This window comes from Camelus bactrianus, chromosome 16 (assembly GCF_048773025.1).
Source record: "Camelus bactrianus isolate YW-2024 breed Bactrian camel chromosome 16, ASM4877302v1, whole genome shotgun sequence".
NCBI classification, from domain to species: Eukaryota; Metazoa; Chordata; class Mammalia; order Artiodactyla; family Camelidae; genus Camelus; species Camelus bactrianus.
The window spans coordinates 10003224-10020000 of record NC_133554.1 but is presented as its reverse complement, the minus strand read 5'-3'; the positions used below and the strand labels follow the sequence as shown (position 1 = coordinate 10020000).

General features: G+C 38.5%; 1 protein-coding gene across 13 annotated transcripts in view; it reads right to left on the bottom strand.

Annotated features, from left to right (window-relative positions):
- The window catches only part of LOC141573571 (leucine-rich repeat-containing protein 37A-like), a 60860-nt gene that overhangs the window by 24949 nt on the left and 19134 nt on the right, over positions 1-16777 (bottom strand). For all 13 annotated transcript variants that reach the window (XM_074342474.1, XM_074342475.1, XM_074342476.1 and 10 more), the window contains 5 exons: positions 13261-13332; positions 12589-12663; positions 5293-5411; positions 1316-3201; positions 671-787 (listed from right to left, as the gene is read on the bottom strand). In XM_074342474.1, coding sequence (XP_074198575.1) covers positions 671-787; positions 1316-3201; positions 5293-5411; positions 12589-12663; positions 13261-13332 — 2269 coding nt within the window. The remainder of the gene's footprint in view (positions 1-670; positions 788-1315; positions 3202-5292; positions 5412-12588; positions 12664-13260; positions 13333-16777) is intronic.

The following is a 16777-nucleotide window of genomic DNA, read 5'->3' as shown; positions in this document are numbered from 1 at the left end:
AAATACATCTGTTCTACAGACAGGGCTTCTGTGTCTACACAAGCAAAGAACATCCTCCTGCAGAGACAGGCCTCCATGGCACACTGAGGCACAGCTGGAAGACTACAGGGTGAGAACAAAACTACAACAAACAGGGCACACTTCACAGGAGCCTGAGGCAGGATTTTATTCACAGTGTTTTGATGGAACCTACCTACAAAATGTCTTACACACTGGAGAAGAAAGCTGGTAAGTAAACCCAATGGATGGACAAGATCACACTTTTATCTCTTAGCCATGTCCTTTCAGCCCTCCCAGGGTGACTGATGGCTCCAGGAGGGTGGAAATGATGTATCTCATCATTTCACCTAACAAGGACAGAAAGCAGTGAAGGGACGACAGTGACTGGTGAGGTGCAGTGTTCTGAGTTGAAGAAATTTTACTACCATGTCAACTCTGGCCTCCTTATAAACTTGACTTTTCAAAATACTCTAATGGCTTGTTACCTTGGGTTCAGTTCCACAGAGACCCCCTGGGACTGGAGCTCCTTTAAGAATCCCGGGCGTATACTTTTCCATAAAAGACCAAACCCATCTCAGCCCTTGTGACTGAAGAGGACTGTGGAGTAGTAGCAGGTGGAAAGGTAGCTGTGATTTTCAGTTTGAGGGTTCTGAATCTCAACTGTCCTTACCTCAAAAAGGCAGAAACTTATAACCAAGACCGCCACTACTGCAGTTACTGCCACAGATATTAAAACTGCCCACATGACTTTGCTCTTATAGTCGGATCCTGGAACTTCCTCTGTGAGCTGAAATAATAAAGAATAATTTCTTTGAAAAACAAAGAGAAAAGATGAACTCTAACTATTCTAAAACCTACTTAAACACTAGCTCACTCTTCTTTTTTGGGGGGTGGGTGGGAGGTAATTAGGTTTATTTGTGTTTTAGAGGAAGTGCTGGGGACTGGACCCAGGACCTCGTGCACGCTAAGCATGTGCCCTACCACGTGAGCTATACCCTCCCCCTTAGCAGACTGTTCTTAAACTACTCTGAACCCCATCCTTTCGAGTAGCTTATAGGTTCTTAAAGAACCTACCAGATCTCATGTGTTACTAATCTTATCAACATTTTCTCTTACAATGCATCTTGTGTGTTGAGGCTCCCCTAGGAATAGCGGCACCATTCTCTAAATGAGCACAGTGGGAGATCGCTGTCTTAGCCAGTTTCGTGGATAAGATGCAGACCAGGGGCCCCTAGTCTCCCAGCTTTGGCACTTTAATGGCACGTCCTACACTGAGTAGAAGTCCAGGTCCCCATGTGTCAGGCATTGCCCTCACCTCATGTGGCTCCTGCCCTGTCTGTCCACTCTGGCCTTCTGCGCTCTCACTGATGTAGTTCTCAGTTTTCCACAGGTCAGTATCCCCCTCGGCCGGGGACAATTTTACTTTTCGCTGCTCACTGAGCAGCTTTATCAGAAGGCCTGTTCTGGTGAAAAACTTGGCACAGGACAGCTTCACGTGCGTCTCAGAGCAGTCCATTTTGAGAGTTCGGATCAAATGAGAAATGAGGCCTCTCATGTAACCATTTGGTACGATGGACCGTAGCTGCTGGTTTACCTGGAGTTCAAACTGATCACCCAAGGATGGAAGCCCTGGGGAAGTGAAGCCGGTGGGTTTAGAGGGTAATTCAGTGCCCACGTTGTGGTATTCCCTTTGTGTTTCGTCCGTGTGTTCAACAGTTGGCACAAAGTTGCCTGTAGTAACAGAATATGTGCTGGGAACATCCGTACTGGCAGCGACTTCAGAGAGAGCTCCTTCCAGCACAGTCGCCTTTCCTGCAAGAGGGTCTGAAGAAGAAAATAACTCTGGTGGGTTTTCATGAGAATTTAGTTCTGCTGAAGAAGAAATAGCTTCTCCTGAAGGAGAATTTATGAGGCTCCTCACTGCAGAGGGAGGCCTGCCTGCAGATATACTCCTGAGGAGCTCTTTCCTTTTCAAAGTTCGATTCCTTTTGGCCTGGAATAAGCTGTGCATCGCACGAGAGCGACTACCAAGGAACAGGCGTCTTTTTCTGGGACGTGAGGTTGGTTTAGAAGCTTCCATATTTCTAACTATACTTTCTGCGTCTTCTAAAATACTATAGGATAAGTCTTTTGATTCCTGTCTAACCTCAGATTTAGGAGGGGTGGGGGCAGGGGGCAGGGAAGAAGAGACTGCTGCTTTGTCTTCATTTATAAGTGAGGGTTTTGTGTTGAACGAGCTTCCCACTAACTTCCGGGGCCTCCACATCATCTGAAGCTGCCCCCCTGCTCCTGGGGACTGCCTTCTGAGTGCCTCTTCCTTGGCAGTGTTCTCCAGAGCTGGCTGGGCATCCTGTTTCCTCCAATGCATCAGTTCATCGACACTTTCTTTGACGACGACATCTGGGTCCTTGAGGACCCAGTCCACTCCCTGCAGCCTTTCCCCTATACCCTCAGTCTTTGCCGGGCTGTTTTCCTGTGGTTGGGCAGTGTCCAACTGCTTTTCATCCTTGGCAGTATTCTCCACAGCTGGCTGGGAATTCTGTTTCCTCCTACGCATCAGTTTTTTGACACGTTTTTTGATGATGCCATTTGGGCCCCTGAGGACCCAGTCCACTCCCCGCAGCCTTTTCCCTACACTTTCAGTCTTTGCCGGGCTGTTTTCCTGTGGTTGGGCAGTGTCCAGTTGCTCTTGAAAGGCCTGTCGTAATTTGTGACCCAAAGGGTCGGCACGTACAAGCCTGGCAGCTTTTTCCTTCTTTTCAACCTCATCGATTTTTTTTTGCATTTCTGAATCTGACCATTTTTTCAGATGATAGAATCTCTGCAGTTTATTTTTATAAGGTAAGTTGTTGGATTCAGGTTGAACAAAACGGTTCCTTGTGTTTTTTTCCAAATAACCCAGGGACTTATCTCCATCTTGTAGATGGGAAAAGAGAAGTTTTATGAATGGTAAAAACGCTGTCTCTAAGTCTTCTAGATTTCCTTCCGAGAAATAAGGCAGTACATAATTTACTGCACTAATAACATCAATTTCGTCATTAAAGTCTAGCTGTTTATCGACGAAGGCTGAGAAGCTGACACCATGTTCGTCCGAGGACGCCTTCTCTGGCTCAATAATCAGCTCGGTGCTGGTATTATTTTTCCGGGCTTGTAACACCTTCATGAGCGATCCTTCTATGTTCCCTACAGCTGCTTCTTCACCTGTCAAAAAAGAAGTTTTTTTGATAACTGAAGGCTGATGGACAGCTTTTTGCCAGTCCACAGCCACATATCCCAGTCAAATAAATTAGAAATCAGCAGACGTCTGGGTGCCACTTAGAGAGGGGAAAAGAAACCTCACAACAGAAAGTGAAAAAGATATATTTTGAAAAAGTGGCTATCTACTCAGAAAATTCCATGGTGTGAAATAGAGTGACAGTGTTTAGGATTATTCCACTGGTTTCCAGGGGCCAACTGCCCGGTACTCAAGAGAAGTCAAGGCTGGGAGGACAGCTGTTCCCCACTCAGCAGGATGCTCTGCAGACCCACTGTAACTCCTCACTTCCATACACCCTGCCCCGTCCTGCCTCAGACGCAGAAGAGTGCGAGGCTTCCGCTCTCCGCCTCCTCAGTGTGCTCGTGTCCTGCTCCCATCACAGGTGATCACGACAACACCCGCTGCTAACAGGTCCTCATCTGGATGTGACCTTTTCCACTTACCCCCAATTCCACTCCTTGGTTCCTGCTCCCATATATCCCAGCCCCCATGACAGGAGGCTCTATACAGAGAGAAACACCATGTCCACCCCGGCTCTCTGCTAACATGTGGGCAGGGGTGCAGGTTAAGAGATTTGCCAGGCTATATGCAAATGTGGAATGTTCAACAGATCAGTGGAATAATAATTGAAGTCCTAAAACGCAGATGGGAAAAAGCAACTGTTGTCACATGCCTACTTTGCTTTCATTTCATTTCACTCCTAGTATTCCCAGCTTTACCTGGGGACCCATCAAGAGCTTCTGACTTGGGGTGGAGGGGATAGCTCAGGGGTAGAGTGCCTGCTTACCATACATGAGGTCCTGGGTTCAAACACCAGCACCTCCATTAAAAATAAATAAAGGAGCTTAATTACTTCCCCTCTAAAAATAAACAAAACTTTTTTTTTAAATTAAAAAAAAAGGTTATATCTTTCTGAAGGTCATGTGTACCCCTGTGCAGCTGGGTCTCTCTTCCAGAAGGATTAAAAGTATTTTTGGTGGTGGTGGTTAGGGTCAGAGGAGGAGGTGAGGGTCAGAGGAAGAGGTGAAGGTTCAAGAGAAAGGAGGAACAAGAGGTCACAGACAGCCCGAAACCAGGGACAGAAGATCTAGGCACTAGGCCACAGCACCTAACACCTCTGATCTTGCTTTTGCTCACCGTAAAAGGAGATTTAAAATGCCTGTTCTGCCTACTTCAGGGGGACAAGGGAGTAATCAGTAAAAAAAAAAAAAAAAAAAGTTTGGAAAATGAGGAACGTTTTTATGTCAGTAGCAAAATGCTGTTATTTATAATGTGCTCCAGCTCATTGATAGGGACCAGTATTCAAGCTGTCTGGGCATGAAAGCACATTTGGGAAGTCATCAAGTTAAGTGCCAGTAAATCTAATGTATACAAAAATCTTTGAAAGCATCTTAGTGTTTTGTGGATAGAAATGCTTGAGATTCAGAGCAAGTTCAGAGCTGGACAGTCTAAGAATAAAAGAGCCATCCCATCCACTGGAAGGGCTAGGTAGCAGCTTCTGGTTATGGATCCAGAAACTCTCAGGCTCCAAATAAAACATAAAACACCACCACTTGTATTCTCTTATAAAACTGCAAAAATAAAATAAACAAAAAGGTATTTACACTTGCCCCAAAGACAAAGCGTACTTGAGACCTAATGGATATTAAATCAGTTTACAAACTGTGATGCACTGTATGAAAAAGTTCTCATTTGGGGGTAAGGCATCAAGCAGAGAGCACAGTATACAATGTGTGGTCATGAATGTTAATTCCCTTCCCGCTTCCATGCCTTTCTCTTGTTCCTCTATGTATGTGGATCGGTGACATTACTAAGCTAACAATGTAACTGAGGTATTATGAGTTTCATAATGTAACTGAGAATCTGACTTTTAGCAAAGGAGGGGGTCTTAGAAATGTAGGGAATTGAAACTCTGAATGAATGAATAAAAATAATTCTGTTACATCATTTGTTTAAACATTTTACCATCACCGATTAAAGATAGAAATTAAAAAAATAAAAATTTAAAAATTTCTTATCAGGCAATTCAGACTCACCACAACGTGTGGTGCTTGCCAGGCAGTCACTGTCACAGTGCAGCTTGACTGTCTTGCAGACAACTTCAATAGTAGTTTTAAATTGGCAGAGGCAGCAGGTCCTATGGCTAGGTAAGATCCTATAAATGGAAACAGAGAATTAAATTAGTGGTAAAGGAGTGACTTGAGTAGGGAGGCAGGCCAAGGCCACCACAGGGCAGTGAAGAAAGGAGTTCTTAGGGCACATGGCCTGGAGAATTGGACAGGGGCCAGTTGGCCAATTGCTGCTCTTAAGTGTTGTAAATAAATACAGAGGAGCACAGAAGTGCCCAACAGAAGGGTAAGGATGGCAGTGGGTGTCGGTGTGCCTAGAAAAAAGGTGACAGGGATTAGAACTGGGTGACACTGATCTGTAGTTTAATTCAGAAGTATCTCCTCCCAACCCTAAAGTCTCACTTTGGGTTGAGAGTGCATAGGAAGAGGGCAGACTTCTAAGAAGAGTCTGAGTAAGTCCCCAACTTCTGGAGTCCCTTTCTCAATTCCTAGTTGTGAGTAGGAAATATATTAGAAATTACTCTGGGGATTAAAAAAAACACTGTGGTTAAATCATAACAGATCACATTCGCCAACTCTGGATAACCTAAACATTCAAGAGAAAAACAATGAGGTAAAACACTTATATTAAAGAAGAGCATATGAGATCATAGTAATACTCAAAGTCGGGGGAGCACTTCTTTACAGAAGAATGCCAGCGAATAATGTAGAAGGACAGAGAGAGTTAGGGAAGTGCCATTTTGCAACTACAGTGTGACACTCAATTCAGAACGAAATTATCATTGATGCACACTTGGGTGAACAGTGTTTGAAAGTAGGATCTTCACTGACTCCAAACTATCACCCCATAGAATATTTACTAATTACCAAGGGAAAAGATAACTTTACAATGGAGAGATACGGAGATACCACTTTAATCAAGTGGTCAAACTTAGCATCAGGCAACCTGAAGTGATGAACTAGGAAGGATATATCGCCAGGATATCTATTCTTCCTCAGAATGCTTACTTTGAATCTAATTAAGACACAGACAAATTAAGATTCAGACAAATTTTATACAAAACTGGCCTAGGCTCTGCAAAAATGCCAATGTCATAGAAGACCAACAGCAATGACAAAAAATCAGTAGAGAAATATTCTAGGTTAAAGGAAACAAAGACGTGACATGAAATGCCTAATCTTCGATTGGACCCTGTATCTAAACTAAACAGACTTAAGAATGTTATTCACTTCTGGCCCAGATGAAGTAACAGGGAAATATTTCATCTCCTATCTGAAACATTGGGGGGGGCAGACTAAATATATGAAACAGTTTTCAAGAAATTGGACCACTTGCCATAACGTTCACTCATCCCCAAGAGATGGGAAATAAAAATGAAGTGGTCCCTATGACTCCCCTAGTTTACATCGTTCAGAGAGTTTCCAGGTCATGGTACAGGGAGAAGAGACTCAGGCAGAAACTGGAGGACTCCCTGACTGAGGAACTGGAAGAGTCCAGGAAAATCAAGGTGACTAGAGTTCACAAAGCACAGCACTAGAGAGAAAAGAGGTGCACAGGCAAAGAACTCTGGAGATACGCAGAGGGATCTCTTGAGTATTCAACAAAGTACTGGTCAGTGCATGTGTGTGAGGAGTTACTTGAGGCCAGGAAAAGAACCACATGAAAGGATTAATGATGAGGATAACTGGATGTGACACAGTGTTGGGAATAGTACCCATCCCTACAGGCCAGATGCTCAGAAAAGCCTTCTCTCAGTAGTTGTGAATGATAAGCTCTAGGCTAGAGGCTACTTCTGGTCATACCTAATCCAAAAGGATAAAACTGACTTCACCCAAAACAAAGCTCAAGCATATTTATAGGAATATAAAAATATGTAGAACACCATAAACTAAAATTCACAATGTCTGGAATCAAATGAAAAATTACCAAGCATGCAAAGGAGGAGGAAAATATGTACCATATTGAGGAGAAGCAGCCATCAATCAAAACTAACCCAAAATCTATACAGATGTTAGTTTCAGCAGAACAGGACATTTTAATAGGTATTATAACTACTGGCAGATGTTAAAAACCCAGATTAAAGACTGAAAATGTGAAGTATAGGCATGGAAGAAATAAAATAGACCCAAATTGAGCTTCCAGAGGTTAAAAACAATGTGTTCAAATGAAAAGGACACTGGATGGGATTAATGGTAGATTAGACACTGCACAAGAAAGGATCAGTGAATATTAAGGAAATATCCAAAATGAAACACAAAGAGAAACAAGACAAATCAACAAAAACGAACACAGCATCATTTGATGAGCTGTGCAACAACTTCAAGTGGCCTAATACATGTGTACTTAGAGTCCACGAAGGAGACATACAAAAACTGAATAATGGCCAAAAATTTTCCAAAATGCTAAAACATGATAAATCCACAAAGCCAAGGTCAATGAACATTAAGCATTAGAAACACGGATAAAACTAAACCTAGGCACAAATCATAATCAAATTGCTCAAAGCCAGCAATAAATAGAAACTCTTAATAGAAGCCGGAGGAAAAAACTATGCATTACATAAAGAGGAACAAAGAGGAACAGTGACAGCCAATTTTTTTTTGTTGGAAACAATGTAAGCCAGAACTCAGTGGAATAACACCTTTAAAGTACTCAACTGGGGAAAGGGGTACCCAACAATTACCAAGCTAGAATTCTATACCCAGATCTTTCAAAAACAAAAGTAAAATAAAGACTATCTCAGACATACAAAAGCGGAAAGAATTAATCACCAGTAGACTTTCACTGGAAGAGATACTAAAGGAAGTATTTTTAAGCAGATGGAAATATGGGTCTACACAAAAGAATAAGAACACCGGAACTGGTAACCACACAGGTAAATAAATAATATTTTTCTTATTAAATATCTTTAAAATGTAACTGATCATTAAATGAAAGAAAAAAAAAAAACCAATACAGTGTGCTGTTTATAACATAAGTAAAAATAAATTATACAAAAACAGTAGCACAAAGGCCAGGAGAGGAAGAATGGAAGTACACTACTGTGAGGTTCCTATATTGTCCATGAAATTGTATAATATCACTTGAAGATAAACTGTGATAAATTAAATATGTACAATTATAAACTATAAAGCAACCACTAAAGTAACAAAACCTGAACTATAACTAGTTAGCCAACAAAGGAAATAAAATAAAATAATAAATTGTACTCAATCCAAAAGCAGGAAGAAAAAGAGGAAAACAGAAACAAAGCACAGATGGAACAAATAGGAAACAAATAGCAAGATAAAAGATTTGAATGTAATCACATCAATAAACACATTGAATATAAATACTCTAATCATCCTAATTAAAACAGTTGTCACACTAGACAAAAAAAAAGCAAAAGCCAACTATATACTGTGTATAAGAACTATTTTCAATAGAAAAATAACAGGTTTAAAGGATGGAAAAATTTGTTCCAATCACACTAATGTAAAAAAAGCTGGAGTGGTTATATTTAAGACAAAGTCAGTGTCAAAACAAAGAGTATTGCTAGGGATAAAGAAGGTTATTTCATTATGAGAGAAGGTCAATCAATGAAGAAGGAAGGCATAACCTAAAAATTTATGCGCCTGATTACAGAACTTCAAAATCTATGAGGAGGAATGACAATGGCAAGGAGAAACAAACAAAAAACCTACCATTATAGTTAGGGATTTCAATATTCCTCTCTCAATAATTGATAGAATAGGTAGGTAGAAAATCAGTAAGGATACAGAAGACGTGAACAGCACTATCAACCTACTTGACCAAATTGACATTTATAGAACACTCCACCCAAATCAGCGGAATACACATTTTCCTCCAGGTGGACACGTAACATTTACCAAAACAGACCATATTCTGGTGTATTCCAACAAATTATTGGCTATAAAACAAGTCTTAATAAATTTAAAATGATTTCAGTCATTCAGTATGTCTCTGACCACAATGGAATTAAATTAGAAACTAACAAATCTGAAAAATCTCCAAATATTTGGAAATTAAAGAACACACTTGAAAGTAACCTTATAGTCAAAGAATAAGTCAAAGGGAAATTAGAAACAATTTTGAATCGACTGAAACTGAAAACATCAACATGTGGTATATTGCTAACGCCATACTCAGCTTCCTCAGCTTCCACCTTAAACTAGAAAAAGAAGGACAATTTAATCAGAGAGTAAGAGAAGAAAGAAAATAATAAAGATCAAAGTAGAAATAAAAGGGAAAACAGAAAAATACTACAACTATTGAAAGGATAATGAGAATATAATGAAATACTTTATACCAATAAATTCAAGATGGAATGGATGAATTTCTGGAAAGATGTGCACTACTAAAGTTTACTCGAGAATGAATACATAACTTAAATAGCATCATTAAAGAAATTGGATGTGCACTTTAAAACCTTCCCACAAAGAAAGCTTCAAGCCCGCATAGCTTCACTGGTAAATTCTACCAAACATTTAAGGAACAACTAATACCAATTTTACACAAACTCTATCAGAATGTTGAAGAGGAGGGAATAGTTCTCAAATCATTTATAAGGCCAAATTCAACATATCAAAACTGGACAGTGACATTACAAGAAAAGAAGACTACAGACCAATATTTCTCATAAACACAGGTGTAAAAATTCTTAGCAAAACTTTAGCCTATCAAATCAAGTAATATATAAAAAGATGATACATCATGACCAAGTAGGGTTTATCTCAGCAATGCAAACTTGGTTTAATATTTGAAAATCAATGTAATTTATTCAAGTTAAAATACTAAAAAAGAAAAACCATATGATCATGTAAATAGACACAGAAAAAATATGACAAAATCTAACATCCATTCCTGATTAAAGAAAAAAGCAGGCCGCAGGAAACTAGGAATGCCAGAAAGCTTCCTCAACTTGATAAATGCCTTCCACAAAAAACCTAACATCATATTCAATGGGGAAAGACAAAGTGCTTTCTCTCCACAATCAGGCAAGGATGTCCACCCTCATTACTTCTATTAGATACTGCACTGAAGGGTCTAGCCAGTGCAACAGGGCAAGAAAAATAACAAACAAACAAACAAACAAATAAATAAATAAAATTCACAATGGAAAGGAGGAAGTAAAACTTTATTTGCAAATGACATGATTATGTAGAAAACCTGATGGAATCTACAAAAAAACTAGTGAAACTAATAAATGAGTTTACTAAATTTGCAGAGTGCAAGACCAATATACCAAAAACTAATTTCTCTCAACAAATAATCAGAAATTAAAGTTTTAAAACACTACTTACAGTAGCATTAAAAGTATAAAATACTTAAGAAAAACTCTGACAAAAGATGTAGAACATCTGCACACTGAAAATTATAAAATATTGCTGGGAAAAATTAAGGAAGACGTAAGTAAATGGAGAGATATAACGTGTTCATGGATCAGATGATTCAATATTGTTACGATGTCAACTCTTCCCAAATTGATTTACAGATCTAAATCCCAGTAGGCTTTTCTATAGAAAGTGACAAGCTAATTCTAAACTTCACATGGAAATGTGAAGTTCCTAGAATAACTGAAACAACTATGAAAAAGAGCAAAGTTGGAGAACTAACACCACCTGATTTCAAGACTTATAAAGCTACGTTTTCAAGACATTCTGATAGTAGTGGAAAGATAGACAAAAAGATCAAAGGAACAAAATGTAAAGTCCAAAACTAGAGTGATATGGGCAAATGACTTTTAGCTTCAAAGGCAGTTGAGTAGAGAAGGAATAGTCTTTTGAACAAATTTTGCTGGAATAATTGAAGATCCACAAAAAAAAAAAAAAAAAAAGAAAAAAATCCAAACCATATACATAAATGAAATCAAATTGGTTCAAAGATCTTTACATAAAATCTAAAAGTATAAAACTTTCAGAAGAAAATGGGAAATTTTTTATGACCTTGACTTAAACAAGATTTCATAGACACAACACCAAAAGCATTGTCCATTAAAAAAACCCAGACAAATATGACATGATCAAATTTAAGAATTTCAGCCCTGTGAAAGACTCTTGAGAGAATGAAGTTCAATCACAGAATACTTAACAAATTACATATTGAATAAAGGATTTGTTTCCAGAATATATAAAGAACACTCAAAACTCAATCAAAAATATAGACAAAAAATTCAAAGATACATAGATGGAAAAGAAGCATATGAAAAGATGTTTGACATGATTAATCGTTAGGGATGCTACACTGAGATGCCACTATGTAACTATTAAACTATCTAAAGTTAAAAATAATGATCATAGCAACTGTTGGCAAAAATGTGAAGAAAACGGAACTCTCATACCCTGCTGGTAGACATGTAAAATGGCTGGACAATTATGGAAAATAGTTTTTTAATTTAAACATACACGTACGAATGATCCAGCCACCCTACTGGCAGGTATTTACCCAAGACAAATGGAAGTATACATACATACCTAATAGAGAGGTTAAAATTTTTCTTAAAACCTGAAATATAAGGATCAGGTAAAGCTGTGGAGCAACTGCAACTCTCATGCACTGCTAACGGGAATGCAGAATGGTACAGTCACTGTAGAAAAGTTTAGCAGTTTCTTAAAAAGTTAAACATGCACTTGGCATAGGATGCAGCAATCCCACCCTTAGGTATTTTGTCCCAAAGAAACGAAAACATATATTCACATAGAATGTATGTTTACACATACATGAGGGGTTTTAGCGGCTTTATTCAAAACAGCCAGAAAACCAGAAACAATTCAAATGTTCACCCCCTGATGAATGCATAAAGAACTGTATATCCACACAACTGGACCACTACTCAGCAATAAAGAGAAATGAACTATGGACAGGTATAACAGCATGGATGAATCTCCAGGGACTGGCTAAGTGAAACAAGCCAAAAACAAAAGGCCACATACCCTATGACTTAACTTACAAGGCATTCTGGAAAAGGCAAAGTTATAGGGACAACAATCAGATTGCTGGTTGCCAGGGTTGGTGGTGGGAGGAGGGGACTGACCTCAGAGGGACATGAGGTGACTATTGGGGCTGCAGAAGTTTTCTATATCTCAGATGTGGCAGTGGCTATATAACTACACATTTGTCAAAACACAGCAAACTCTGTAAAAAGAGTAAATTCTACTATATGAAAATTATGAAACTTATACAACAATAAAGCTGACTTAAGAGAATAATAAAACTTATAAAAAGCAATTAACTGAAAATAAATGTAATACAAATCAACTTACAGTGTTTTCAATTCAACGCTTATCATGAGGATTCTTTCAATTGTTGTAAGCGAGACTTCTGTTTTTCCCAGGTCTCTGAAGGAAAAGCCCAAAGAGGCATGATTTAAACCCAAAGACAAAAATTCTACACTTAAAAAGATAATTAATATGTGATTATTTCAATTCTGGCTTCTTACTTGCCATAGACAGTAATCCCAGGGAGCTCTTATTGAAGAAATTTAAATTTATTTGCATCATTAAATTACTGACCTCGGTGCTGAACAGGACCATCTTTTTCTTTTTCTTTTTTTTTTCCTTTTCTTTCTTTTTCTTTTTTTTTTTTTTTTTTTTTTTTTACGATTATCCTACCTCTCAATCTCAACTACATCCACCTGTGTTGAATACTTTTTTTTTTTTTTTAAATAATATACACTTTATTCCATTTTGTTCTGGGATAAATCTTATTTTTACATGTTTGATCTCTATAAGTGTTTTTCAACACAATTTTCTTCCTCTGCTGGCAGCCTTACTCATATACATTCTTTCTTAATCCTTTTCTTTACCAATAACTCTTACCTCAATAACCCAGTTAAAATTTAAATTATGACTTCTTAGCCAAAATCCTCAATCTCTGATGAAAGTAAAAAAGAGCAGAAATCAACTCAAGAGCAGTAAGACTGTTGCAATACTTACAAATATCGTAATGCTGGCAATTTAAAAAGATAAGAATCTTCAACTGTTGTCAAAGGATTATGACTGAGATTTCTGAAAAATAGAATGGCAGTAAAATTATCTGCATTTTCAATAATGTTCATGAAAGTTTATATTCATTTTTTTGGTATGAAACTTAAAGGTAAAAAGGAGTCATTTTCTGAATTTACCTACAAATCACCCGTAGAATTTGTAAAGCTCTCTTCATTTGGGAACTACCCAGGTGTCTAGATGATAAAGTAGAGAACAGAAAGAGAAAAAAATAGAGGGAGAAGTGGATAGGAAAGAAAAAAATATGCTAAAGAACTTTTTAGGTCAAAAACCCTAGAAGGGACTATGCTGGTAGGAAGCCCTTCCTCTGTAAGAAATACTATTTCTAGTGTCCTCTGTAAATCAAGGCATTTTTCTTTCATCTCTAGAAATTTTTTAAATTGCATGTTTTAAACTGCCCAGTTAAAGACAAAAGTGGGACCAATCCCTTGCTTCTGGAGCTGAAGAGAAAAATACAAGAGGAACTGGGGAGACCCACACTCCCATTGCACACTCCCATGTGTGTTCTTCTGTCACAGTCTTTGCTACTGTGTGTGGGGTCACCTCCTTACTTCTAAGTCTCCTGGATTGTCAGCTCCATGAGAGCAAGGACTATAATTTATTGTCATTGTCATCTCTGTGCCTGACACAGTGTCTAGTATTTATTAGGTACTTAAGAAACGTTTGTTGAATAAATGCCATTTTGTTTATATATCAACAAAGTGACAAATTCATTTTCTGAGCAAATTTTTATTCCAAAATGCTGGAATAGATTTTCTTGTCAATTCTTTGAAACAAACAAGAAAAAGAAAAAAAAATTTTAAAAACCCAAAAGAAACAAGAAGAAAGAAAATTTGCCTTTAGGTTAATTAACTCTATTCATGAATCATTAGTGTACTTGTGCAGAATATTGTAAAGATAATCACAACTAATGCCTTTTGGATTGCCAGGTATCTATGATCAACATTTAATATTTAATCCTCACAGTAACCTTATGCAATAGATAATATTATTATCCCATTTTACAAATGAGGAAACCAAGGCACAGAGAAGGTATATAACTTGTCCTAACTCATCAAGCTAGTAAGAAGCAGAGCTGGAATTTGAACTCAGATCTGACTCCAAAGCCTGTGTTTAACCTGTATTTAAAAAAAGAAGAAGAAGAAAAAAAAGGAGTGTGTTTAAAATAATTTATTACTTTAACCTTAATTTTGAGGGCACTAAATATAGAAATACCTTTTCAAATTTCATCTCCCAATCTGCGAGAGCCTCTATGAGAATCACACTTTCTCTTATATTTCTTTTCTTCAATTATCTCCCATGATTAACTACTTAATTAGCCTATGGTCATTGAGGTTTTAGATTTTAAACCATGTTGCAGGCTAATCAGTAAAAATGGTGGAGTGAGGACATCTGAAAATTCATCCCTCCATAAAACAACAACAAAAAAACTCACAAAAATTGTCAGAATCAACTTTCTCAGAACTCTGGAAATTTAACCAATGGGCTTGTGGCAATCTGGGGAGTAATTTATTTAAGAAAAACACATTAACTTCTGTCAGGACAGTGAGATCTGTGTTGCTTTCACTTGTCCTAGACCTTTGCTCTCCATGACAGTGGGAGCCTTCAAACATAGCCCATGTCCTAATAACAAAAACCTTCCCCAACTTGGGAAAGGAGACAGTCACCCACGTCAAGGAAGTGCAGAGTTCCACACAGGATCCACTCAAAGAGGAGCACACCAAGTCACACAGTAATCAAAGTGACAAAAATCAAGGACAAGGAGAAAATATTAAACTTAGCAGTACCAGTACCTCCTCGGAGAATAAATAAATAAGAGTTACCTCCCACCACCAAAACAAAACACAAAGGTAAAAACGGTGCTTTATTAATTAATTAGCTCTTGGCTCATCTTTGAGGGGGACTTCACATTCAAAATAGACTCTAGCACACCTCTCACTTGTTCACCTGGGGTTTGTCAATAACATAGAGGTTTCATTCAAGAAACCATCTGAGTTATAATTACCTGAAACTCACCCAGGCTTTGTGGGTCTTGAACCTCACCTACTTGGGAAAAATCCTGTCTAATAAAAACATGCAAAGTTATGAACACAAAAATCGCTAGGACCCATCCCAAGACCTTGGAAGGGACCTAGGCAAGTGGGGAGCCCTGCAGCTTCAGCTTCATTTAATTGATCATAAATCCACCTCAGCTGGGGCCCTTTTCCAGACTTATTTAATGCAGGGATAAATATTATTTGAACTTATAAACACCTCAGTAATGTAATAGGCAACAAAATGACAACTCAAGGGGTGGCACATTCTAGACTTTCTAGATTTGGTACAAAACAAAGGAGGAGCCCAGCCCCCAACACACACTTACTGTATTCTCACAATCTTTTGAAAGTAACTGTGAATGAATTTTAGGAAAACAATATTAATTTATTTCCAACACCAGCTCTGATTCTTTCATTAACTTTTTCTGCCATTTCAGATGAACACAGAAATTCAAGAAGATCAGGCTCGTGCCTCTTGCATGACCATCCTTTCTAACCCACCACTCATTTTCTGCTCCCTTGCTTCCCTACTTGGCTACCCTGCTGCAGAGATGCTAGCATTGCTCTCATAAGTTTTACCATCAATTTTCTTCCAGTATGAAAGTTTCTTGGGGACAAAATCTTTGGCCTATTCTTCTTTGTAACCCCAGCACTTAGTGAAGTGCAGACACACAGTGCACATGGCACTCAGCGGATGTTTTCCAATAAATTCAGTCATTTTTATCAATTGTGATTCCACAATTCTTTTTCCCCTGGCTCGCCTACAGAACCATAAGGAAACTTAGGTTCTTATGAGACTCTTGGTGTTATAAAATGTTTAGGAAAGGTCATGAGTTTAAGACATGGTACCAATGCTACTAAAACCTCTTGGCGGAGGGACCTAAGGAGCCCACTGCCCGGTGCACTGGCAAGAGAAAAACTGACCCTCCATTCTCTTTCCACAAGTTAGGCACCAGCAAGCTAATGAAGGGGGGAGGGAGGCTGCCCCTGGTGGGCATCTGCAGAACTGTTAGTCCAGCTCCAGACGCACCCTCGACACCTTCATTAACCCAAAGTGAACTTTGTGAAACTGCATTTCTGAACCAGAAGACAAATAGGAGAGTCTTTTCCAAAGCCTGATTTAGAGGAGGCTCTTCACCTTGAGTCTAAAATCCCCTTCAGGCCACTGAACCTACCTGCTGTCATCTGCTTGTGACATGGAGAAATCACAGAATTTTCAAGGTTCTGAAAAACCCACACTTCTTATTAGAAGTAGTCAGAAAAGAAAGTATAGAGAATTCAGCTATAGCAATGTATCTTCTTTATATTTTTCACATTACAGCTTAACGCAAACATCCATACCTCAAAGGTTCCTATTGGCCACAGATCATTCACCTCAGACTAATATAGACTTTTTGAAAAATAATGTTTTG